The sequence below is a fragment of the Myxine glutinosa genome, chromosome 11 (assembly GCF_964187855.1).
Source record: "Myxine glutinosa chromosome 11, kmMyxGlut1.1, whole genome shotgun sequence".
Lineage (NCBI taxonomy): Eukaryota > Metazoa > Chordata > Myxini > Myxiniformes > Myxinidae > Myxine > Myxine glutinosa.
The window spans coordinates 78,749,760-78,776,804 of record NC_136271.1 but is presented as its reverse complement, the minus strand read 5'-3'; the positions used below and the strand labels follow the sequence as shown (position 1 = coordinate 78,776,804).

Here is a 27,045-nt window from a genome sequence, read left to right as displayed (position 1 = left end):
TGGGTCTTCGGGGCCTTTTGGGTCTTTGGGGTCTTTTCAGGGTTGGGGTCTTTTGGGTATTTGGGGTCTTTTCGGTCTTCAGGGTCTTTGGGGTCTTTTCAGTCTTTGAGGTATTTTAGGTCTTTGGGGTCTTTTGTGTCTTCGGGTCTTTGGGGTATTTAGGGTCTTTTCGGGCTTCAAGGTATTTTAGGTCTTCGGGGTCTTTTCAGTATTTTAGGTCTTCGGGGTCTTTTGTGTCTTTGGGGTGTTTTGGGTCTTTTCAGTCTTTGGGGTATTTTGGGTTTTCGGGGTCTTTGGGGTCTTTTTAGTCTTTGGGGTCTTTTCAGTCTTTGGGATATTTTAGGTATTTTGGGTCTTCGGGGTCTTTTGGGTATTTTAGGTCTTCAGGGTCTTTTCAGTCTTTGGGATATTTTAGGTCTTCGGGGTCTTTTGGGTCTTCGAGACCTTTTGGGTCTTTTAGGTCTTCAGGGCCTTTTGGGTCTTTTCAGGGTTGGGGTCTTTTGGGTATTTGGGGTATTTTTGGTCTTCAGGGTCTTTGGGGTCTTTTCAGTCTTTGAGGTATTTTAGGTCTTTGGGGTCTTTGGGGTATTTAGGGTCTTTTCGGGCTTCAAGGTATTTTGGGTCTTCGGGGTCTTTTCAGTATTTTAGGTCTTTGGGGTCTTTTGTGTCTTTGGGGTGTTTTGGGTCTTTTCAGTCTTTGGGGTATTTTGGGTTTTCGGGGTCTTTTTAGTCTTTGGGGTCTTTTCGGTCTTTGGGGTATTTTAGGTATTTTGGGTCTTCGGGGTCTTTTGGGTCTTTTGGGTCTTTGGGGTATTTTAGGTCTTCAGGGTCTTTTCAGTCTTTGGGATATTTTAGGTCTTCGGGGTCTTTTGGGTCTTCGAGGCCTTTTGGGTCTTTGGGGTCTTTTAGGTCTTCAGGCCTTTTGGGTCTTTTCAGTCTTTGAGGTATTTTAGGTCTTTTGTGTCTTTGGGGTGTTTTTGGTCTTTTCAGTCTTTGGGGTCTTTTGGGTCTTTTGGGGTATTTAGGGTCCTTGGGGTATTTTGGGTTCTCCTCGGTATTTTGAGTCCTCGGTGGGGATGGGGAGGGGGGGGAAGGGGTCTTTTGGGTCTGCTGGGTACTTTAGGGTTAAGTATTTCAGGTTACATTTGTGGGTGGAGTCAGGTCAGCTGTCCAACCAATGGGTGAAGCCCAAACCCCTTTTCCCCAGTCCACTTCCCCCCACAATCCCCCTTCAACTGTCACCCAAGCTAAAAATACTCATGACCACCTTACCCTCCTCCCCCATCCCATCACAATCCTCCATCAGCCATCAACCAATGGGTGAAGTGCGGACATACATACATACATACATACATACATACATACATACATACATACATACATACATACATACATACATATTGTTGCGAATATGGCATTTGGCCTCCATATCCGCTTGTAAATATTCCCCTATTTCCCCAATACTCCCCAACTATCCCCAATCCCCCATTCCCTAGTCCCATTGCCTGTAAATAACACTCTGTAGAACCGACCTTCCCCTTTTTCCCCCATTAAATGTCGTGCCCAGGTCCACCGCATCTCACGTAGACAACTTTCGGACATCTTGCTAGTTATTCTTAGTCTATGTCAGTTAAGGACTCGTTTCCATTAATTCTGACTCTTCGTTGCACCAGAATGTGATTGTATGGCACCAGTAGTGAGTTTAGGACCTCCCCTTACCTCCTCCCATCTTCCCCATGCAACAACAACAACAACTACAACAACAACTACAACAACAACTACAACAACAGAGGGGCGCGGCGCGGCGTGCGGGGAGTGTGCGTCCTCACACCGGCGTGGTTAGCCGCCATTGCCCATGCGCTCCACGGGGTTACCACGAAGGGGCTGGCTGTCAGCTCCTCGTCAGGGGCGGAGCCAGTAACCCCCCCGCACCCAATAAGAAGGGCGGACCGATTCCATCTGGGGCGGAGCTAACTAGCCGAGGGCGTGTCACTCCCCGCCGGATATACGCGGCGACTTACCGGACGTGACGTCAGATGCGCCCCCAGCTTGAGAAGACAATCACCACATCCGAGCGCTGCGACCTCCCCGCATCTCTAGACCGGACCGGGTCGATCCTGCCCTGAGCCCAGGTGCACCTGGAGCCATCGATTCTGCCTTTCCTTGCCATCAATCCCCGTGTGAGTCAGTTTTTGTCCTGTTTATCTGTCGTCTGTCAGGGAATAAGATAAGTGTGTCTAAGTGCCTATCTTTCTATGCTGTCCCTCTCATTCCTGTAATCTGACCTTCCGCCCTAATATAACCTCCTCCGGAGGTCTTGAGAACTGAACCCTTGGTGTCGTGTCATTTTAACCCAGCCGTTGTGTCCTTTTCCTCAATTGATTTAGCGTAGCGCGACTAGTCAACGTTCGAGTATAATCGGGTAAACGTGCAGGCGCGGTCATACCAAACCGCTCGGTAAACCAACATCCACAACCGCGTCTGTAACAATATATACATACATACATACATACATACATACACTTGCTCCATTATATATAGATTATTATAACTAGAAGCACCCACTCCCTATGGGAGACGCCAGGGCGGTCAATGTTATTATCCTTTTGATTATTAATATCATGTTGATCCAATTTCGACGGGCAATTTAAAGTAGTGTTATATCCACAAAGTACTACATTCTTCTGGGACACCATTTTTTTTCACACACACATCACCAGAAGGCGTTATTTCCATCACATAAATACAGGTAGTGGACAAAAAAAAATGGAAACACCATTGTAATGTCAATTAACAGGTCACTCAGCCAGTACGTGCGGCCAGTACGGCATGTATGATCCATGGCATAGTGTCCACCAGCTTCTGGAATTCTTCAGGTGGGATGCGGCACCATTGTTGCATGAGAATATCAATAAACTCAATTAACACATGGACCGCACCGCACCTGTGTGGAAGCCATTGCTTGGTGTCCCTCATTTACCCAGATGTTTCCATTTTTTGTTCACAACCTGTACATATCCACATATGCCATAGCTCCATTATATACAGTCGTGGCCAAAATATTGGCACCCTTGCACTTTTTTCAAATAATCTACCATTTCTTCCAGAAAGTTGTTGAAATAAAAAATATTTTGGTATCCACATATGTATTTCTTTGGTTTGCAGTGGAACAAAACAACAAAAGTTGAAAAAAGTATGAAATGTTAGCTTATTCCACACAGAAATCCTAAAATGACCCGGACAATATTATTGGCGCCTTTTAGAAGTTGTTAGAAATAATTAGATTTCAAGCAGGTGATTCTCCTTCACTTTGACATTGAACTCACATGTGCAAAGTTGCAGGTGCCTGCAATATAAAAATCACTCACTCAACCAGTTTGAATGGAGATAAGGAGTCATTCTGCTGTTTTGTGTCACTATGTGTACCGCAATGAGCATGGAGAAAATAAAGAAACCCAGAGAATTGTCTGGGTAGGTCAGACACAAGATTGTAGCAAAGCATGGACAATCTCAAGGCTACAAGTCCATCTCCAGAGACCTTGATGTTCCTGTGTCCACAGTATGCAATGTTATCAGGAAGTTTAATGGCCATGGCACTGTAGCCAACCTCCCCGGACGTGGCCGTAAAAGAACACTTGATTGAATATTGCAGCGAAGGATTGTTTGAATGGTGGAGAAAGCACCTCTATCAACTGCCAAACAGATTCAAGCTGACCTTCAGACCCAAGGTACGACAGTTTCAACTCGCACCATCCGTCGCCAACTCAATGTAGGAGACGTAGGAGGACCCCACTGCTGAGAGAGAGAGAGAGACATAAGAAATCCCAACTGGAGTTTGCCAAAACACACCTGAACAAGCCAAAATCCAGCTGGGAGAATGTCCTGTGGACAGATGCGACAAAATTAGAGCTTTTTGGTAAAGCACATCATCTCTATGTTTACAGAAAACAAAATGAAGCCTTCAAAGAAAAGAACAGCTTCCCTGCAGTCAAACATGGAGGAGGTTCAGTGATGTTTTGGGGTTGCTTTGAATGTGTGCATGGCATCATGAAATCATGAGATTACCAAGGCATTTTGGAGCACAATGTACAACCCAGTGTCAGAAAGCTGGGTCTCCGTCGAAGGTCTCACATGGGTCTCACAGCAGGACAATGACCTCAAACGCACTTCAAAAAGCACCCAGGAATGGTTCAAGACAAAATGCTGGACTGTTCTGAAGTGGCGAGCAACGAGTGCAGATCTAAATCCCAAAGAACACCTGTGGGGAGATCTGAAAACAGCAGTTGGGAGAAGGCACCCTTCAAATCTGGGAGAACTGGAGCAGTTTTCAAAAGAAGAGTGGGCCAAACTGCCAGAGGATAGGTGTAAGAAGCTCATTCATGGCTATAGAAAGCACTTGACTGCAGTTATTTTGTCCAATAATTTTGTCAATGCCATTTCTTTTTATTTTCTGATTTAAAAGGACATAAATAGTGCTGATTCAAAAACAAAGGTTCTGTAATATTAACAGTGAAATAAAGAATTGTGGAGACCAAATACTTTTGTCAATTTCAACGTATTTTTAGAGAAAATTGTGTCATTTGAAAAAAGTGCAATATTTTTGGCCAGGATTCTAAAAGCAATTTGTTTATATATCTCAAGGCAATCTTGTTGCAATTGTACAACACATTCTTCTGATGCATACCATCATTTGGACGGTGTATAGGCAACAGACCGCTGCCTCGATCACTCACGAAAATAAAAAATAACCCAGGTTGTGCACACGAAGCAAAAACCGAACCCTGGTAGAGTCATGCGGCAGTCCAGCTTATGTGTATTTGTAATACATCATGGTTATATAGCTCGGAAAATTCCAATTGCACTCCACTCTCCCTCTTCACCCTGCGTTAGTGCAGCATGGCTTTGGACATGGTTAGTAACATGCAAAACGGGTTTGAGATTCCTCGCCACATTAATGGAAGGTTAAAGAAAAAATGCCAATATGGGTGAAAACACTTTCTTTTTCAAAACCTGATGGAATCAAACAACACTTTAGGAAATACGCTTCCAGTGTGTCCTGAGTAAGTAATCCCGAAAAGTTTCAACGTCCTCTGTCAAATCCTCTCAGAGGAGTGGATGAAACATAAATACAACGTACTTTCCCAATATTATATGTCGATTACGATAACGATATTGTTATGTTTGTAGGGGGTAGGCAGTGATTACCTTAAAAACAGGTAAATTTGGATAGATTAGTGTGCTCCGATTGTCGTGTGGAAGAAGAATCACCCTGTAATAAGTAGGGATCCGGTCGACCGTGTGTTCGGATGAAGATGTATCTTCGTCCCCATTACGAGGAGTGGGGTATGTCAACGAGCACAGGGATTATGGGTAAATTATCCCTTGTTTGTCGATACCTCTGTAATTTATTCCTTTGTTCCTTTTGACAATACACCACACGTCGAGCTAGAATCGCGCATTTAATGGCACTAATTAAAAAGCCTACCGGAAGCAGGACAGAGCGCCATGGCTGAGAACACCAACTTGGATAGCAACATCGAAGCAGGCGGGTCCGTGGGGCCATGCCCAGAAGAGCCTTGATTGGGCAGGGTTTTTGATTGACGGGAAGGACTGGTAGGGAGCAACTCGCTGATTGGCGAAGCACATCCGATGACGTCAGAGAGGGGCGTGTAAAATAGTTTGAGTGGCTGACATTTGCCCTTCTCATTCTGGATGTCAAAGTGGACGGTTGTGCTTGCTCTCTGCACGGGGAGGCTTCGTCCGAGACTTGGCTGGTGGTCAGAGGAGGTGGAAGAGCCGCAGACGGAGAGCTGCAGTTTTCCAGGCAGGAACGATGCGTGGACGAGCGCTGCTTGCTGCAGCGTGACGAGGCCAGGGGTGAGCAAGACGCCCAGTGAGGCCTGCTTCGCGCCAACGAGCGCGTTTCGTGCGCAACGACGCCAAGGCCTCGGACGGTCTTTGGGGGTTCCTGGTGGGACGCACCAATCCAGTTGAGTCGAGTGCATAAAATTACACCTTTTATTTATACATCATTATTTTTATCCTTCATCTGTTTTCGAGTGTTGTGGGGACGTCCCAATTTAGGAACTTAGTTTATCACGCATTTTCTTTGTACTGGCATTTAATTAAATAAACCTGTTATTTTTGGACATTTAAAATCCGTTTTCGTTTATTTATTGCAAGTGTTGGGCTAGCGGCTAGGGTGCCGGCTTAGGATCCAAGGATCCTGGGTTCGAATCCCAGTCGATCGCTGAATTAACGCCAGGGGGGTTGACTCAGCCTGTCATCCTTCCGAGGTCGGCTAATTGAGTACCAGTTCACTGGTAATTCCCTGTTTGTCATTAAAGGCGGCAAAAAGGGTTGGCGTCAGGAAGGGCATCCGGCCGTAAAACATTGCTTCAAATAGGGGACCGAAAAACAACAACAACCACGGTTCCCGAAAAAGGCCAACCCCCGCTTTGCGGGGAAAAATGGCCTCTAAAGGTGGTTTTTTATTGCAAGTGTGAGGACTGCCAGTGGGATCCGTGAAGGTAAGCGCCCCCCCCCCCCCCCCCCCTCCCTCTTGCTTCCCCACGCATATTATCCGCTATATTTTTGAACTGAACGCTTCGGAGTTAAAGCTCGCTTGGCCTTCAGTGCTACCCTCGCCAAGGGTAGTCACGTGACAATATTATTTAGAAACGTCGGATAATTAGTTACGGCTTGTTAGCAGTTATCAGAAATGGTTTCTGAAATAACACACCACTCCTCACTCAGTCATGAACAATATACAATGCCACAAAGCCATAGACTAGCACTATGGACGTCAGATAGAGTCAGTTATATGGGTTATGGTATTCAACTACCATCAGCGAAACGACGGGACGAATTGAGTGCTGGACGCCAGGATGACGTGCACATCCATATAGAGGCCTAGCCTAGCGCTACACGTAACACCATAATGACGTCCCATAAGAAATGCTGTAACGACATCCCACCAGAGGGATGGACAGATGGACAAAAAAAATCGACTACTTTAATATTTCACCAAAATACTGTATCCTCCAAATTTTCTTCTTTCACTTTAGAAAAAGAAAAAAGAAAGAAAGAAACTAAACAGGTTTCCTCAATATAAAACGCTAAAACAATGGGGCACCTTGTATAGCTCGAGCACACCAGAAATCCTCCCATATGCGGTGACCGATCGGTTGGTGTGCCGCTTCGGAAATGAAACGTGAAACAGTGACGTGACGACATACTCATACGTGCACAGAACGCAGGAGCAAATGTAATCGGAACATTGAATTCAAATTTAAACATTGTGAATGTTTGTGCAGCAGGAGGTGTTATACACAGATATCAGATTACATCTGCAGTTGGGTTTATTATTGTAAGACCAATATTGTGTACTTCCAGATCTGTATTATTCAGCATAAATAATATACCAGCGGTTTATCCTATGGGTGGATATAGGATGTGAATTTCAGTCCGTCTCAGTCGGAACTTCAGCCCAGCTATAAACTGTCAACCTTGTGTTTTGCATGCAGGGTGATGCATCGGAAGCACGTTTAGACAGAAGGCCCATCTGCAAACGTTGGTTATTGACGGATGTTAAGATCGCAGCTTGTCTTTTAACTTTTTCAAGTTATCTCCGGCACCATGAACAAATTAAAAATTGCGGCAGAAATCAGCTCCAATAGAATGTCAGGTTTGACTGGTCGTTGAATGAAACACATGGGCCTAAAATGTTGTCTGACCAAACCCACACAAAAGTGGGAGTAATTGCAGCCATTATAGTAGTAGTACGGTTGTAGTTGTGCAAGTGAATTTTAAAAAAAGTTTCAAAGCATCGTAAATGTTAATATTGTTCCAAGGGTGAATAACAAACTATGATATGTGATTTTAAAATTTCTTATTAAAACCTCCTTCTTTGAACAATGATTCTCTGACTGGGTAATGTTTTTTTAAATATATAAATAAAAAAGACTATACTTATAACACTTCAACAAAAGCGAGCGATGAAATTGCCAAATAAAGCTGCTCGGTAAAGCCTCTGAGACAGAAGTCTGATTAAACTTACTTTTTATTTCTCCACCAAATGTATTTATTTGCATTAAATGTTTTCATGATTGAGCAACTTTGATAACTGAACAGAATGTTGAAAAGAATGCATAGTCACACAGTGCATAAGTGATAAGAAGCAATCACCACGTACATCAAAATGTTGGTCAATTGTGAACGTCTCGACGAAGAAAAACCAGCACCTTCTGTTCGTAGGTTTCTAGATAGGCCCAAAACACCAAGGCCTACTGCCCACTTCCTTCAGGCTGCCAAACCAGCATTTTCGCTCCGTCCTGCATGCATGTGATATTCTGTATTTGAGGACAAGGAAGTCTACAAAGCGAGTGATGATGATCTACAGGAATATACTAGAAGCTCTGCTCAGTGGGTTTTGCAAACACACCGAGATACGTGGCTTATTGTGGCAACAGCCACATCAAAGCAGGGTTCAGGATGCCAAGGCTGAGTAAAACGCCACCGGCTTGGAGAGCTCCAAGGGCGTCAACTCTGTGGGTGCTCTGGGCCTCGAGCACCCATGGGAAAATTAGCAGGTGATCAGCACCCACAAGCCACGACCATTTACGTCTTCACTACCATCTCTACTCCTTATAAGACGTGTGCGCGCCTGTCTATCCATCCGTGTATCTGTTCCTGCATGAGATAAACTCAGAAAACGTTTGACGTAGAGATGAGCATAATAACTTTGCGGAAGCTTCTCAGACCTGGGAACGTCATGGCAATATTTTATGGGAATGTGGTGATGGAGAGGGGCTCTCTCCAGGATGAGAGGGGGTGGGTATTTTTTTACCATGCCCAATCTTTTAGTAGTCATGAAATCATGCTGGATTTTTTTAACCTGTTGAAAATATGTGATACAACTACCCCCACCCACATGTAAGAAAGCCGATGCCTGTGGCGAGCTTGCTGGTTGTTGAGCCACCTGCAAGTGTGAATGGAAATGAGTGCCTACAAAACGATCTTTACACCTTGGTGCGGAAACACGCACATGGTGTAATTGACATTCCATGACACAATACAGCTTTTGTGATATCGAATAAAGCATCTCAGATCTTTGGGGGATTTTGATAACAATGGGAATGCTGTGTAATACTGCCAACCTGTCATCCGTAGGCAAATTCTCCTGCACAGATTCATTTATGGGCCAAAAAACAACCTGCCTTGCATTATTTGTATGTAAATAATGTAAGTATTAATGTTTTTTGACTTCAGGCATGGACAGCCGGTTGATGAATGTCTTCGGTAAAAAAACGGCGAATGGCAAACGATGAACCAATAAATTCCACATTCCTGTGCCACCTTCAGTCGAACGTTAGGCATGGACAGCACGTTCTCCATATTTTCATTCCAAACAGCATCATTCATCATTCCAATCACAAATTAATACGACGCTATTAATATATCAAAATATTCTGTTAAATCATGATTATATTGAGATATCAAACCAGCGAACCGTCATCATTTGTTCATTTCTGGATTTGGGACCAGGATCCATGTCGATCCCACTTCAAATTCATAATTGTATTGAGGAATTTCTGAAACCTCCTACCTATCTTATGACACCTGTTGGGATCCCAAAACGTTCCACAGAAGGTTATCATATTTCCATTTAGTAAAATATGCAACTGTAATGGCTACTATACGTGTCCCCCTGTCATGTCACCAGATCCTCAGCTCTGATTGGTGGACGTTTGTGGGGACATATGGACAGACAAATACTGTTCTAGATGGCATTGCCCTATGGGCTACGCCATAAAAATTGAGAAAGCAAAGAAGGGGGTGCAAATAAAAGGGTATGTCTTGGAACAAAAGGATGGATGGAAGAGAATGTAAGTGAAATACTCGGAAGAAGCAAAGATGAGTGGTGGCGATGGAGGGCAGTTAAATCCCACTATTTTGAACATACATGTCAATTGCTGTTTAAAAAAAATTAAATAAACAAAAAGAGAACCTTTTGTTGATAAATTACATGTTATAAAATGTTCCGTTTCATCATTTCCCAATTTAATCCTCCCCTCACTTTCCCAATCTAATCAAATTCATCTTGACTTGTTTGAAGTTCCCACCTGAACACATGCTGCAGAGTTCTCAGATTCCCATGTATTGTGATAATTTGTTTATTGTCTACGAATGTTTGTGTAACTCATCTAAAAGCACACTTGTTGTTTCGTGTGCATCTAGTGGCTGCTGGTTGAATCATTTTCTGGAAGCGTAGCTATGTCGCTGATGAAGTGTCCCCGCTACGAGTAAGCTGGTACTAATTTTGTCTACCTATGAAGGATGACAGGCTGAGTCAACCCACCTGTATTTATTTCAACGACACGACAGAGGCTCAAACTCAAGGCCCTGAGATCTTAAGCCAGCCACCTTAACCACTAAGCCAACACCAGGCTTACAAAAGCACACTGATGTATCCTTATGTCCATATGCAAGGTCCTCCATGAGCCTAAAACACAAATGTGCCGTTTGTGCATCGTTGCTTGTTATCTCCATAATCGGGTTTCAGAAGGGAACCGAGTCCTCCCAGGTCTCGAAATCGGAAATACCCACCTCCGTTTCAGTAATGGATCATGATTCATGGACCAGTTTGTGAAGATTTGTTCCAAGGGCTCTTTTTCAAGATCGTCACCGAACCCCGGACTCCCGGACAGCTTGCAACTGTAGTTTGGTTGTCGTAATAATCCCAGGAATGTTTTTAAAGATCTCCAGAAGGTTCTTCTTTATCATTCCTGGAGCTTCAATTATCACTGGTACAATTTTGGTGCTCTTCAGCTTCCAGGATATTTTTTTCATTCCATATTTGTGGTCTTGGTTCCCGGTGTGTAGCCCGGTTTAGAATAGGTACACCATATCCCTGCGTGTCGTAGAGGCGATTAAAGGGTTGGCGTCAGGAAGGGCATCCGGCCATAAAACATTGCCTCAAAAAAGGGAACCATGACAATTACATAAGGGCAGGGTACAGCCCAAAGTACCCAGTGGGGGTCCTCACCCCCTCTCGTCAAAAATCAAGGTGGGGAACCCGATCGAAGCAAGTGTGGAAATCACTCCATTTATGACGATGAAACGTCTGATGCCCCACGGTGAGATCAGTTTCTGAGGTTGGGGAAATGGAATGTAGGGACAATGACAGGGAGATCAGGAGAAGTGGTGGAAGTATTGGTCAGAAGAAGAGTGGACATATGTTGTGTGCAGGAGATGAGAGGGAAGGGAAGTGGTGTGAGAATGGTGAAGGGTAGGCAGGGACAGAAATACAAGTTTGAGTGGCAAGGGTGCCCGGAAGGCGTGCATGGTGTTGGTGTCCTGTTTTCTAAGGAGTTTGTAGACAGTGTGGTGAGTGTGACTAGAGTGAGTGAAAGGTTGATGATGGTGAAAATTATGATAGGTAAGCTCTTGGTGAACATCATCTCAGGATATGCTCCGCAGGTCGGTCGGAGCAATGAAGAGAAGGACAAGTTCTGGTGTGCGATAGAGAAGCTGATGGAAAACGTGAAAGATGAGGAAGTTGTTGTGGTAGGAGGAGACCGAAATGGATGTGAGGGAAGGGGTACATACGGTTTTGAGGGAGTTCATGGGGGTTACTGATATGGTGTGAGAAATGAAGAAGGTGAAAGGATTTTGGAGTTTGCTGATGGAGCTGGTTTGTTGATTTGTAATACTCAGTTCCAGAAAGCGGATAATAAGCTTGTTACATACACGTCAGGTGGGTCGACGACAACCGTTGACTACCTGATGGTGCATAGGCGAGATAGGGGGCACCTCAGGGACACAAAGGTGATCCCGAGGGAGGAGGCTGTTTCACAGGACCACTTGGTTGTCTGCGACATAAGGGTGAAAGGTGTGAGGAGAGCTCGGCGGGTGAAGCACCAACCGAGAATGAAGGTGTGGAGGTTGAAAGAGGTGACAGTGAGGGAGGCATTAAAAGAGAGGCTTAGTATGGTAGAGGATGATGTGGTTGAGCTTGAAAGTGGTTGGATGTCAATGAAAGATAGTCTGTTGGGAGCAGTTGGTGAGGTATGTGGATGGACAAAAGGACCACCGAGGCACTCGGAAACATGGTGGTGGGATGATGAAGTTGGAAAGAGGATTGACAAGAAGAGGAAGAAGTTCAAGGAGTGGCAGAAGGCGAAGGGTATGGGGGCAGAAGAGGCAGAGCATGAAAGTTATAAGGCAGCCAAGAAGGCTGCAAAGAAAGAGGTAGCAAAGGCGACGGAGGCATAGAGGAAAAGGTTCGGAGAACGCTTGGATTCGGAAGAGAGTCAGAGAGCGGTATTCAGGATTGCAAAGCAGATAGTGAAAGAGAGGTGCGATGTGATGGGGATGAGTTGCTTGAAGGATGAAGTGGGACAAATCGTTGTGGACCCAGTTGGAATTAAAGAAAGATGGAAGAGATATATGGAAATGCTGTTGAATGCATAGAATGAATGGGATGGCAACATAGAGAGTAACCCAGTTTTAGGACCAGCAGAGAAGATAACTGAGAAGGAAGTTGAGGAAGTGATAAAAGCAATGAAGAGTAGAAAATCGGGAGGGCCGACAGGATTTGTGGGAGATATGTTGAAGGCAGCGGGAAGTTGGGGTGTGAAGAGAATGACAGAGATCTGTAATCTACCCTCTGGGCTGGTGCTCCTGCCTCACACCTAGCTCATCTCCACGCTGTTGAAACCAAAGCGTTCAGAATCATTGGAATCTCCCACGATGAAGCTATCTCCGAGGGTCTTTCACTTACTCAACCGCAGGCAGATTGGTGGTCTTTCCGTCTTCTACCGACTCCTCTCTGGCCTTGCTCCCCCAGCTCTCTCTGGGCTCTGTCCCCCAAATATTCCTACAGGTCGCACAAGATCTGCCTGCAACCCTCTTATGGTTAAACTGCCAAAATCAAGACTCTCTGCTCACCTTCACTCCTTCATTCCTCTTTTCTTCCACCTCTGGAAGAAACTCCCTCACTCTCTTCAATCCCACTCCTCCCTCCAGGTCTTTAAAACAGCTGTTCACCACCATCTCTTATCTTCCCCCATCCAAAACCTTGATCTTTTCTACCCCCGCTATTTTCACCCCAAATCCAATTTTTTTGAAATACTAACTTCTTTCCAGGAAGTCCTTGGTGTCCTTGTGTTTTATACTTCTCCCACCCCCACCCCCTTCCCACGCCTCCTCCCCCGAAGCTCCCTCCCTCCCACAGATCTCCCGATGTCACTGCTCTCAAATGTTGTGTTTGTGTGCTTCCCCTTCCCTCCCCATCTTGTCTACCGCTCCGCTTTTTATATACTTTGTTTGTCTGATTTGTTTGTGTGATCAATGTTAGCTCTTTCACGAGCCTCGATTCTGGATACAAGAAAAAATATATATATTGTGGTGAAAGAAGGCCGCATTCCAGTAGATTGGGAACTGAGTACCCTCGTCCCTCTATACAAGGGGAAAGGTGACCCTCTGGAATGTAGCTCGTATAGAGCGATAAATTTATTAGAGCATGGAATGAAGGTATTGGAAAGGACCACCTTGGGGCTATGTTGGAAAAGAGGATAAGGAAGAAAGTGAAGATCGACGAAATGCAGTTTGGATTTATGCCAGGAAGAGGAACGACAGACGTGCTTTTTATTGTGAGACAGTTGCAGGAGAAGTACATGGAGAAGAGGAAGAAGTTGTTTCTTGGGTTGGTTGATCTGGAGAAAGCATTCAATAGAGTTCCACGTGAAGTAGTGACATGGGCATTGAGGAGGTTAGGAGTGGAGGAATGGTTGATCAGAGTGGTGATGGCAATGTACGAGAGAGCGCGCACAGCTGTAAGGACGAAGAACGAGAACAGTGGTGATTTTGAGGTGAAGGTGGGAGTGCATCAGGGGTCGGTACAAAGTCCACTACTATTTGTAGCTGTGATGGAGGTGCTGGCTCAGAACGTAAAGGAGGGTTTACTGTGGGAGTTGTTGTATGCAGATGATCTTGTGTTGATTGGGGAGAGTATGGATGGGCTGAAGGAGAAGATGAACAAGTGGAAGGAATGTATGGAGGCAAAAGGTCTGAAGGTGAATATCGGAAAGACAAAGGTGATGGCAAGTGGTAAAGCATGTGGTGAGGTGGAAAGAACTGGGAAGTAGCCGTGTGCTGTGTGCAGGAATGGTGTAGGAGTGAACTCCATTCAATGTACAATGTGTGCTGAATGGGTTCATCAAAAATGTAGTGGTCTGAGAGGGTCATTAACCAGTGTGGCAGCTACATTCAAGTGTAAGTTGTGCACAGAGGGAGCTGCAGATGGAGGAAATGTTGAGTTGGATCTTGGAGACGGTGTGAAGCTGGAAGGTGTGAAAACATTTTGCTACCTAGGAGACATGCTGAATGGAGAAGGTGGATCAGACTCAGCAAAGGTTGCTTGAGTGAGATGTGCATGGAAGAAATTTTGGGAACTGAGTGGCGGGCTGACGAGGAGGGGAGTGTCGTTGAAGCTGAAGGGAAAGGTGTATGCTGCATGTGTGAGAAGTGTTATGATTTATGGGAGTGAGACATGGGTAATGAACGTAGAGCAGCAACGAAGGCTGGAAAGGGTGGAAATGCGAATGGTTCGGTGGATGTGCGAAGTATCGTTGAGAGAATGGAAGACAAATGATGAATTTGCGAAAGATGATGGGAACAGAGCCTGTGATGGATGCTGTGAAGAGAAACAGGTTGAGATTGTTTGGTCATGTGTTGAGGAAGGATGAAATTGACTGGTTGAGAAAATAATGGAATTGAATGTAGAAGGAAGTAGAGGACGGGGAAGACCGAGAAAGACTTGGCTAAAGGTGTTGGAAGAAGAAATGCAGTCAAGGGGGTTAACAAGGGGAGATGTAGAAAATAGGACAAAATGGAGAAGATTGCCATGGCGCCCGCAAGGCTAACCCCCGCTCTAGCAGGGAAAATGGCCTTAAAATGCCTGTTGTATTTGTAGTATTGGTATTTGGTAATTTTCTTGATTTCTGTGTTGTTTCTGCCAAAATCGCAATGTACTGACACCTCAATTATCAATGCTGTCGTGTGTGTGTGTGTGTGTGTGTGTGTGTGTGTGTGTGTGTGTGTGTGTGTGTGTGTGTGTGTGTGTGTGTGTGTGTGTGTGTGTGTGTGTGTGTGTGTGTGTGTGTGTGTAAAAAAAAAATTTAAATCGAAAACTAAATACAGTACTAAATCAATCCCAGTTTCCAACCACACACATCTTCATGAGGGTGAAACAGGGAAGTTGGGGTATTTTTATTTCCCAAACCTTGTGCCCATATTTTCACATCAAGTCTTAAAAGTGAAAGTGATCTGACTTATTGTAGATTGACCAACCTTCATGTGCCACAGCCTTTGTGCCATCGAGGGGGTTCTTTATCCCAGGGTACTCTTGTCCAAACGACAGGTGGTTAATATAATGTGTCAGGTTGAACTGTTAAAAAGGAAGAGATCACGTGAGCGATGCGGAACCGTTTCTAACAATCTGCTTTTACACCATTAACAGATTTAATGGATTACATCCAGAATTTTACACTTGGTTTCTTACACTGCTCACGCACCATCAGGGCAATTGTTAAACAGGTCGACTATATCGGTAAGCGAGGCAGTCTAAACATCGTGGAAAAAGCAATGAAGGAAGAGCCATCGATGTTTGTGGAGTGCAGGAACGACGCAGAATTAGAGACAGCAAAATGGTGGAAAGCAGAAATAATAAAATTAAACAACTCGTACCTTCTCAGAACCAAAAGGGTTGAAGTCTTGCACTGCACGAATAGATTTTCCAGTCAGGTAAATTTTAGAAACAGAAGTTAGTACAAGCAAAGTTGATGCAGGTGATTTGGTGACAATTGAATGTATTTGTACTCACATTCAATGGCGTGCACTGTCGGGGTCAAGGGGGAAAACAAAATGTTACAATGCAATCTCAAGCATTCGGTGGCAAACAGCGAAACAGCAGAGACTCTGCAATGCAATCTGAATGTACGAGAGAGTTAGAAAATGATAAAATTGAACAAAATAAAACAACAAAAACTTTGGAATAGCACTACAAAATCAACCAGAACAGCACTCGGTAGAGCACATACATCCACCAGGCTCAACAGTTTACGTTTTGTATTCCACCGATAGGCCGGACCTGCATCCGGACTTGAACCAAAATCTAATCGGCTTGTTCTTGTCACCTGACCAACTCGTCCACCTAGTTTTGTCATAATCTGTCCACAACTTTTTGAAATATCATGATATATATTGTTTTTGACCCGATCACCCGATCACTCAATGGTTAAAAATCAAGTGAAAATTTAAAAAATATTCTCATTTCTGGATTCAGATCTTCTCCAAAATTGAATGAATTTGTCCTTGTCACACACACAACCTGTCCACCAAGTTTCGGCTGAATCTGTCTTCAACCTTTTGAGATATCATGCTCACTGACAGAGACAGACAGACAGACAAAGAGACAGACAGACAGACAAACAGACAGACAGAGGTGAAAACATAACCTACGTCCACCTTTGGTGGAAGAAGTAATCAATCAAGTAGATTGTGACAATCAAAAATATAGTTCTTCTTCTACATTGCAGTTGCGTTTTTTGGGGGGTTTTTTTTAGTGTTTATGCAATGTTTGCAAAATTGCTTTACAATGAAATATAGGATGTGGGGTCATTGGCCCAACATGCCTGTGCTTTATCCATGCTACGGATTCAATCTATCAGTTTATCTATTTAACTTCACAAAGGAGGATGGGTTGGGGAGAAGGATGGGGCAGTCATAGGGACATCAGCTACAGGGTGTTTTGGGGTGGGGGTAAAGAGGATTGTAGGATGAAAAATGAGCAAACAACGACACCACCTTCACTTAGTTATTGATTAAACCCTCTTCACAGACGTCACGATGACTACATGTGCACACCACCACCTGTCAATCCCTAAGTCACCTTCCAGTCCTGCCAATATCTACGTACCCTTATATCCCCAATGCCTCCATGTACCTATCAAATTCCAGTTTAAATCTATCTACTGTTTCTCCTGCCACTACCTTTCCCGAGAGACCATTACATAATCATTTACCCAACTTGACCAAATAAAAGTCCACATTTCTCATAAAGTTGCTACAAAGAGGGCCAAACCCACCGTGGATGTGAGCTTGCTGAAAACTTTTTCCAGGAGCAAAGTGAAAATTTCCTGCAACCTGTGCCGAGGAAAAGAAACAAAAGAAGAAGAGACGAAAGCGCAACAGGTACAATCACCCCTAAACCACAAGTTGAAAGAATGGTTTGGTTTACCAGAAGGGTCCAGGGTCCAAATAAACATAAATGCATTTGAATGGAATTACAAATAGTCACAACTAACCAATCAATACATTGCAAGAGTGGTTAAAACAACAAAAAACATGTGGGGAGGTGCCTGAGGGTGGTAGATGTATTTAGGTTTATCGAGGATTGGTCGGGCATCAAAGGGGTAGCAAGGTCGATTCAGTTAATGGAATCTCAGGTTAAAGTGCATTAAAACCTGTCTTATATGATGCAAACAAAATAAATAAATAAATCAATGACTCAACAAACGGTCGTTTAATTTAACCCCAACGGTTGTAGGAAAACCGTCGTAAATACACCCCACTATTCTCGAGCACAACATTGCACATCTAACTTGCAAAACATACTGGGTCAAGAAATAACGCGAGCGCGTTTCACCCAAAATGCCCTGAAAAAGAGGCCAGCGGAGTGCTTATGCAATTGGAAAAAGTGTTTCATAACATTAAACACCTTATCTCATACCTTGCAACACAGCCACCATCGGTTGGGTAAGAGAACCGAGCAAAAGCAATGGCAGAGTGATTAACGCATTCCTGGACCCTGCTCAGTGTCTTAACACCACTAAATGAAAAACATTTTGAAAACCCGCCGTGCCACAAACAAAATCCCATTCACGTCCACACGGTGCGTCCTCACCGCAATGTTCTGCCATGGAAACCAATTTCAATGCGCAGTCATGCATGTTGTTCTTAACGCGTACTATGCATCGGTAACCAAAATCATTTCGCACCGACAGCGTTCCACTTTTCCACATTGCAAATAGGTTTCAAACTGACAAAATAAACAGACATCGTACACCTCCATTTTTGTATGATGGAATCCTGAAATGCTACCACTGTGTCAATCAAAGTAAAAATGAAAAAAACAAACATGTTTACCAACTCTGTTGTTATACAAATTCTATCCCGTGTACTCTTAGGCAACCCCGCGGATCAAGTATAATTTTTGCAATTTTCAGGCGGGATGGTTGAGAAACGTAAGGTGACCTTATTGACTTCCAGGAATCCATAGACTTGGCAGCCTTCGCCCTTCTGCTCATGGACCTTCTGTGTGAAACCCTCCCGCTTGCATTGCTCAATCAGCTCAGGGGTTTTAAAGGCCCAACCTTTCCGTCTGTACGCCTCTCGCACGTCCTCACAGCTGTTGCAACACCTAGGAGCACAAAGCAGAAGTGTAGGTGTGCGCACAAGCCAAACTAAATGAGCAAATAAGTCGAGCAGATGGCTTTTCTATTACATTCCATTGAGAGAACCCTTCTTAAAATGACAACAGACTGTCAAACAAGGACAATGTCGTACTCGAGATCCTCTGTTTTTGCTCCGTAACAACTTTCACAGCGATCTTGGCTGAGCTTCTTCACATCTATCAGCTCTTCAGACTTCCCAAGTTCTGCTATAGGAATGAAAAGTGTGTGAAAAATAAACATAGTTCAGTTCTTTGACATTTTTGGACAAAATGGAATTCAACTCCATCAGTTAAAAGTGAATAAAAATGGATGAATGCTTAATTTTGACAGTTATTTTGCATTTACACACAAAATCAAAAGTTTTGGGGTCTTGGAATGAGTAACCCAACTAGGCAGAGTCATTGACTGTCGATGTGATGGCTGGCGATGTGATGGTTCTCTACGACTCACAAAAGGATCAAGCTGCAAGAGATTACTCGATAATATTGCAGGGATGAAGTGAAGCGGCAGATTCTTTATACTATACTCAGTAATTCCTCTGTTACTCCTGAAAAATGACTCACTATTAGCCAAGTGGCCAGGCTGAGGTCTGGCATCAGCGCCATGACCACACATTGCTAAGCTTAAACCATAGGTCAATTTTATTGGGATATGTCCAGCATGATGCGCACAATGGCTTTTCCTTGTACAGTATCTGCTTTTTTTCACATGTATTTTATGCAATAGCCCATGGGGTCATGGAGGTTGTTGTATTTGCAATTGAAATGTTGTATTTGCAAAGGAAAAGGTCATTGGGAAACATCAGCGTAACTTTTCTTGCATGTCTCGCCTATTAGAAGGCAATGGATACATCTACACAGCATATGTGATTTGAATCGGGATCTTAACATCCTGAGTGATGTGCTCAGATGGCAACATCCCCGAATAACACGATGATTATTTTTCGGAGGAGCCGTGAAGAATAAATAGTTCCTGTTTTTAACGTTGGTTTCATCACAAGACTGGCTGCTTGTCAGACTGTCTGATTGAGAAAACCAGCATAGATTGGCTCACTGAGCTCGCCTCACCACACAACAAGTCACTACTGGGGCACAGGATCGTTTTAACTTCGGATCGTACCGTGCTTGAGACTATAATATTGTCGTGTGACTACGCTGTAGTGAACACCGCAGGGCAACACAGATGACCAAACGAGCTTTAACTCCGAGGCGTTCAATTCAATGTGACAGTATTCTTCACACGCGAGGGAAAGGGGGATGACAAACTTACCTGGATGGCTTCCACCTGACTTCTTCGCACCTGGATAATTAATCAACTCAAACGACACGGAATTAAAATGTACAAAAATACCGGCTTTATTGAAGAAAATGCTGGTCACTAAGAATGCACGATAAAACTAAATTCCTAATTGGAACGACACCACACAGACCTTAATACAGACAATGGGAAAAATAACTGAAAATAAACACGTGTTTGTGTGGCACTGAGCTCAAATCGGCTCTTGAGCCTCGTCAGGAATCGTCCCGGGCCCCGCATCCTTGCGCACGAAAATATGCTCGCTGGCGTGAAGTCTGTGCGCGGGAACGACTTTGGCGCGCAGCTTGCTCTTCCAGATGCCGAGACTGCTCGTCCACTCGCCGTCTCGTCTGTTCCACACCAGCACCCACATCTCCCAGCGCAAGAGCACTATGAACTCCGACCACTCGCCATGAACTCCCAAAGTAGAGCGAGATATCAACTCGTGACTTTTCACCGCCAAAGCCAGAAGATCAGAGCCAGCCACGAGAAGATGAAGAAGAGTGATGTCGGGACACGACCGGTCGTCGTCAAAGCCAGGACTCGAGAAACAAAGAATAAGCGTGGAAATCAAGCAGCAAGAAGAGGACAAAATTTCAGCCAGAGCGTTTTATTCTACTCGGGGCTCTGACGTCATCAGTGCCTGCTCCACCAATCCCATAGTCCCATCTTAGCAGTCTTTGCGCCAATCTTTCCCGGACCAATCACTGCCTTCGGGGCGTGGCCTTATGGCCCTGCCTGTGCCTGTGTGCTCACCAAGTCGGTGTTATCAGCGATAGTGCTCAATGTCCTGGTTTTTCCGGTAGCTTATTATTTAGTGTGGTTAATGCGTGATTTCCTGGCTAGGTGTGGGTGCTGCATGTGTCATAAGGAACAGAGGAAAAATAACAGAAGCCATTACATACAGGGGATTTACCATTAATCCTTAGCTAATTAACATATCCCACCCCTCGTGATGGGAACGAAGATATGCTCTTCCACGACATACCGTCTACCGGATCACTACTTATGATACATCAGGGTTTCCTCTTCTTCACGACAGTCGGAGCACACTACCTATTCAATTCTACCTGAACTAAGGTAACACCTACCCCCCACAAATGTAACAATATGTTAGAAACGGTCATTGAAAGGATCAGACCATGCCTCACAAGGCTAAATTCCCTATAATAAAATTTTCTTTTGTGAGGGTGTCTCGAGTGTGGGGGGGACAGAGGGGGGGGAGAAATATCGCAGGTCACAAAACCCTTTGGAGAGGGGCAATATTGATCTGTAACAATATTAATATTATGCTATTATCATAAGTTTTATTACCCTCGCCAGAGAAGAGGGTATTGCATTTGAGTCCATTTATTTGTTTGTCTGTCTGCTTGTTTGTCCGCACAGAATAAATATGATTTTCTCTGCAACTGTTTGTCCGATTGACAGGAAATTTTCACCGTAGGTGCAACTCCACCTGTATAATTTGTTAATAATAATTATGACGTCATAGGTCACGTGGTATGGGCGCAGTGCTAGGAAAAACCGAAAAACTTAGCACCCCTATATCTCCGGAAGCACTGAATAGAAAAATTGAGACATGGCTCATTGTAAGGAACTCTCCATGGGGAATAAAATATGTTAATGATGATGTCACACTGTGACAGGTGTCTCCATTATGACGTCATAATTCGACAAGTACAAAACTTCATCCGATCAAGATGAAATTGATTGAGTATCAACTAGGAATAAATTGGTGGAGAAAAAAAAGAAAAGGTGTCATCGGTCACGTCGTTCGGCCGCCATCTTGGAAAAACGGAAAAACTTTGCACCTCTATATCTCCGAAAGCGCTGAATAGAAAAAAAATAAGACATGGCTCATTGTAAAGAACTCTCCATGGGGAATAAAATATGTTAATGATGATGTCATAGGTTCCTCCATTATGACGTCATAATTCAACAAGTACAAAACTTCATCCGATCAAGATGAAATTCCTTGAGCATAATCTAGGAATAAATTAGTTTAGAAAAAAAATAATGATGACGTCATCAGTCACGTGGTCCGGCCGCCATATTTGTTTTAAGACAAAAGCCTTAAAAACCACTGAAAATACATCCTGGCGAGGGTTTGCAATCTCTGATTGCTCTTTTTCTTGTTACTTTTGTTTTTAGAATCAACCTTGGAAACACCACAGAAGCGGCAGGAAGGGTCGTGCCATTAACCATGGTGGGGTGTATACTGTATAGACTACAGTAGATCTTCGCTCAGGTCTGTTCGTTGACACGATAAGCATAAATTGCGTCATGAATGTCGGGACTCCTCCAAATTTATTTCATTTTAGTGCTAAACAGCAGTAGCGACTGTTAAAAAAGGTAATCACACATGTTTGTGGTTTACAATATTTTTGACTTCTGGGAAAGATTTTCCACGAAACAGCACAATAAACTATTTATAAACATAAACATGCCGTTTGTCCGAGGAAACCTCTTGGGGAGGGGGGATATTATTAAAATTAATATTGCTTTGTAATCTGCCATATAAAACACAATGTGTGTGTGCGTGTGTGTGTGTGTGTGTGTGTGTGTGTGTGTGTGCGTGTGTGTGTGTCTGTCTGTGTGTGTGTGTCTGTGTGTGTGTGTCTCTGTGTGTGTGTGTGTGTGTGTGTGTGTGTCTGTGTGTGTGTGTGTGTGTGTGTGTGTGTGTGTGTGTGTGTGTGTGTGTGTGTGTCTGTGTGTGTGTGTGTGTGTGTATGTGTGTGTGTGTCTCTGTGTGTGTGTGTGTGTGTGTCTCTCTGTGTGTGTGTGTGTGTCTCTGTGTGTGTGTGTGTGTGTGTGTGTGTGTGTGTGTGTGTGTGTGTGTGTCTCTGTGTGTGTGTGTCTCTGTGTGTGTGTGTGTCTGTGTGTGTGTGTGTGTCTGTCCCCCTTCATAAGGGTAGGTTTTAAAGGCTTTGAGTAGCGCTTTAGGAGTGATTTGAGTGGGGGAGGCGGAGGGGGTTGGGGTTAGTGGGCAATCTTTGAACACCACTGTGTGTCCACTGGTTAAAAGACCTAAAAGACTCTGAAATACCCTGAAGACCCAAAAGACCCAAAACACCCCATGGATCCAAAAGACCCAAACAACCCCGAGGACCCAAATTACCCAGAGGACCCAAAAGGCCCCAAATACTCAGAAGACCCCAAAGAACTCTGAAGATCCAAAATACCCCAAAGACCCAAAATCATGAAGACCCAAAATACCCTTAAAGACCCCAAAGACCCTTAAAGACCCCAAAGATCCAAAAGACTGAAAATACCCTAAAGACCCAATGGACCCTGAAGACCCAAAAGACTCCGAGGATCCAAAAGATCCTAAGGATCCAAAAGACCCAAACAACCCAGAGGGCCCAAACAACCCAGAGGACCCAAACGACCCAGAGGACCCAAACGACCCAGAGGACCCACAGGACCCAAATGGCCCACAGGACCCAAACGACCCAGAAGACCCAAACGACCCAGAGGACCTAAACGACCCAGAGGACCCAAACGACCCAGAAGACCCAAACGACCCATCTTGTCCACACTTTGCATTCTCCCTTACACCTCATCGTTATCTGCATCCCATGTTTGTCCGTCTCCATCTATTTTCTCCCTCCACCCTGCTGATGGCATTTCACCTTTCTCCTGCTGTTTCCTCGGTTATGTTGTGTCCTGATTTGTTCTGTGTCATAGTTTTTCCACGAGCCTAGACAATGTTGTACATATATATATATGCCCTCGGACACCACTATTCGCGGGGGATACGTTCCTGGAAAACTCCGCGAATTGCGAAACCATGAATGGCGAGGCATTGTTTCAATGGAAAAGGGAGAATAGGTTCCCGAGTCGCAAAAGTCCGCGAATAGCGAGGAACAACCCGCAAATGGCAAGGAAAAATCCGCGAATGGCGAGCGGCCTCTCCCACCTGGAGGTGGCGCTACATGATACACATTTAAATATAGAATTTGCGTCACCCTCACCCCCTTCCCCCAAGACCACCTGCAAAGATAATATTAAAAAAAACACCCCTATACACTAACTAGGGGCATGCTGATTCGATGCAGCAAGTATGGATGTAATTAGTCCAGAACTGTAGCAGGAGTAGTGTGACAAAAAGACAAACAAACAAACAAACAAACAAACACACCAGTCCATGAATTATAGTAAGGATTCCCCATGTCTTTTATTCCTTCAAGTCTCCCTCCACATTGTCCCTCTACAATGTCTTTGGTGTGTCACCACCCCTAATTATACTATTATTTGCATTCTGTTATGTCATGGTCTGTTCTGTGTTCCACTCCTCCACAAACCAAGACTGCATACAAAAAAAGTTTAAAAACAATCATGGTCTGTGGTCTACATGGTTGGGTTTTCTTTGAAGTTTGTATCAGCATCGCCTACTGTACCACGTACATCGCATCCCATATCAAAAGAATCTTATGGAATAACAAACTTCTGTGTACATTTGTTAGGACTGCCATATTTCAGTAAATGTCCTGAGGTCCTGCGCAATAATTGGTTATTTGGTGAGTCCCATATATCCTTAAACGGGGTAAACAGACAGAACGTTCAGTTTTAGGATTCTGAAAATGCACACACATCGTGAATTCAAAGACAATATGATTTGGTGTGCCCGTTCAAGCCATGGTCCAATTAGTCTGGTATTAATCAAATAAACCAATTGGTCCGGTAAAGAAAGTCGTTAGCAAATGCATGTTGGACCAGGATTCAATTAGGAACTCGGCCCTCAGCCTGCATATAATGTCCGATTGTGAGTCCGTGCCCCCTATACAATGTCCCAGCACATTCTGGGAAGGAGTTTGGAATTTGGCAATGGTGCCGACACAGTGGCCTGCCCTCTGCAGAAGACACCATGGGATATTTAACAGCCGTCAGCTAATGGTAGCAAATGGGCGCCCGGCTTAAAGTACCATCTAAGCAACAGTGCACTCGCTTGGTGGCCTGTCAGTGACACAAGCACCGGATGACAGTTTATATCTGGGCCAAGATTCAAAACTAGGCAAGACAGCTCATATGTGAGTACGCATAACTCATACAGCTCATATGTGAGTGCGCACTCATAGGTGAGTGCCCTTAACCATTCTACAATACGTGTAACTGATGCAGGCCTGTTCAAGTTAGCAAACGAACATTTATTAATGTTTTGCTCGACATCAAATGATTCCAGGGTTTGTGTTCAATTGCGGCACTCTCACCATGTTTTTCATCTTCCTGTGTGATGCCATGACCGTGCCTGTCCAAACGCTTCTTATACAGCGTGTGTGCCACATCAATTTGCTGCTCTCCGGATACATCCATCGCATCAAGCGTCAGAACTACAATGAAAGCAACACACCCCACACCCCACAATAAATAAAAATCCACATGGATGCTCAGGCTTCCAGCAGTCAATATGTTGTGGAATCTTAACCATCCACTAGAGGTCTTTAGAAATATACAAAATATCACTTTCAGTGGTACTCAACGCATCACAACAAGAGTGGCCAATTGCAATTTGAGCTTCTGTTCATTACTGGGTTCCAAACAATGCTTTCGTGAGGTTACCCAAAAGGTTACGCTTTTGTGAGTCAAGATGTTCAAGTGACTTTCAAGGTAAAGCAAGCATACAAAATTTCTGATTGGAGCAGTTTCTGCGTTACACTTGCACAAACCTATCAGATATGCTGGAACGCAATAACTTATACAAAATCCACCCTCAAATTGGTAATCAATACGTCACATGTCAACAATAGAGCAAACCACGACGACCACAATGCAAACATACAGGCACAGGGCATGTGGGGAAATGTTACATCCAGATTTATGTTCAACTTGTCTCCTCGTGTCGTATCCACAAAAAGCTCTGGACGCACCTGTAAGTACACAAATGTCAGCCCGTCATCAAGGCTGGAAATGCTGGGAAAAACACCATTTATTTTTATTACACGAGAGACTGTGCAGCCTTATGGTGATGTGATCCTTGTACCATCAAAATACACGTGGAACCTTTATCACATATGCAAAGCACACATATGCCAAAGCCTCACACTCAAATGCACCGGCGCAATTTGCAGATTGCTGATTACAGTTCTCCCGAGATATTTGAAACTGACGAGGTGCAAATTGGCACAACATTTTATGATATCACATTATAGAATGAGTAAGAGGATTCTAGGTGAGGCAGGTGGATTCAAGGAAACATTATTACATCCCATCACCACCCCAACCTTGACATTCCTTCCCAAAGGTAACAAAAAGGCAGTCAGGCCTTTGTGGCATCTATGCCACGCCCAGTTACAAATACCAAAGGCACGACTCGACGTGACCACACCTCCTTAGTCATGTAGTAGTGCAGCTCCAACAGGAACAAGATGAACATAATGCAACCACTAATGATGGTTACTGCAACAGAGAAGAAACAGCACGAAATACTCAGGAAATGAGCAAATTGCCACATAATGCTTATGACTCCTTCCTTACTTTGTTCCGTTTGTGCTTTCACACACCAAATCTTAGTTTTAAAAACTTTCCAGTTGCAAACAAAAATATGGCCTCCAAAGCATCGTTACCAGTTCCTCTTTATCATGTGGGACAGATCTTTCATTCCAAACTGATGTACAGCCCAGAGCTATTTCACCGAGACAATGCTGGCTACGTAAGAAAGATCTTTGGAAAAAGTAATGTGTAAAACAAAACGTTGAGTAATTCTTGTGAATGTGAGTGACAACTTTTAAACAGCAGCTGTTACTATTCATCATTACCCATCAAATACTTTACCCAAAAAGGGCTGAGCAACCTTTTCTTTTCAAAGAATGCTGCTCATGGAGCATTTGCGGTACAGTGTGAAGCTTGATTAAATGAAAACAAATGATGAGAATTAGCCTCAGCATGAGTTTTTGTCTACTTATTTGAAGAGATTAATTGTGATTTACCCTGGTGCTATTGTATCGTCATGCTGCTAACAACGTGACTACACTGCCAAAGCATTGTCAAAACTAGAACGGCACATTAAAATATCAGGGTCTAAGGTGGTCTGTAGAGAGTTTGACTCCACCCAAAATAAGTATTTGCTCTCTTCTCCGAAACTACACACACAATTTTGATGAAAGTTGCCCATAATCTCCATATCTGATGCCTACCAAAGGTGTATTGACCGCATCATAATCTGAGCACATTCATGGGTTTTACGGGGGAGAAGGGGTTAACCCCCCAAAATAGGTATTTGCTCTCTTCTCCG

At 44.0% G+C, this 27,045-nt stretch overlaps 1 protein-coding gene across 4 annotated transcripts in view; it reads right to left on the bottom strand.

The window, feature by feature from the left end:
• ERGIC3 (ERGIC and golgi 3) overlaps positions 1–27,045 on the bottom strand; it is a 124,351-nt gene that overhangs the window by 70,748 nt on the left and 26,558 nt on the right. Inside the window, exons 2-10 of one of the 4 annotated variants that reach the window (XM_068130911.2) lie at positions 26,140–26,210; positions 25,594–25,681; positions 25,025–25,144; positions 18,631–18,724; positions 18,319–18,484; positions 17,151–17,208; positions 15,887–15,901; positions 15,751–15,782; positions 15,355–15,451 (exon numbers count right to left, since the gene is read on the bottom strand). In XM_068130911.2, the coding sequence (XP_067987012.1) occupies positions 15,355–15,451; positions 15,751–15,782; positions 15,887–15,901; positions 17,151–17,208; positions 18,319–18,484; positions 18,631–18,724; positions 25,025–25,144; positions 25,594–25,681; positions 26,140–26,210 (741 nt within the window). The remainder of the gene's footprint in view (positions 1–15,354; positions 15,452–15,750; positions 15,783–15,886; positions 15,902–17,150; positions 17,209–18,318; positions 18,485–18,630; positions 18,725–25,024; positions 25,145–25,593; positions 25,682–26,139; positions 26,211–27,045) is intronic. The other 3 variants (XM_068130912.2, XM_078786814.1, XM_078786815.1) reach the window with 3 other exon arrangements.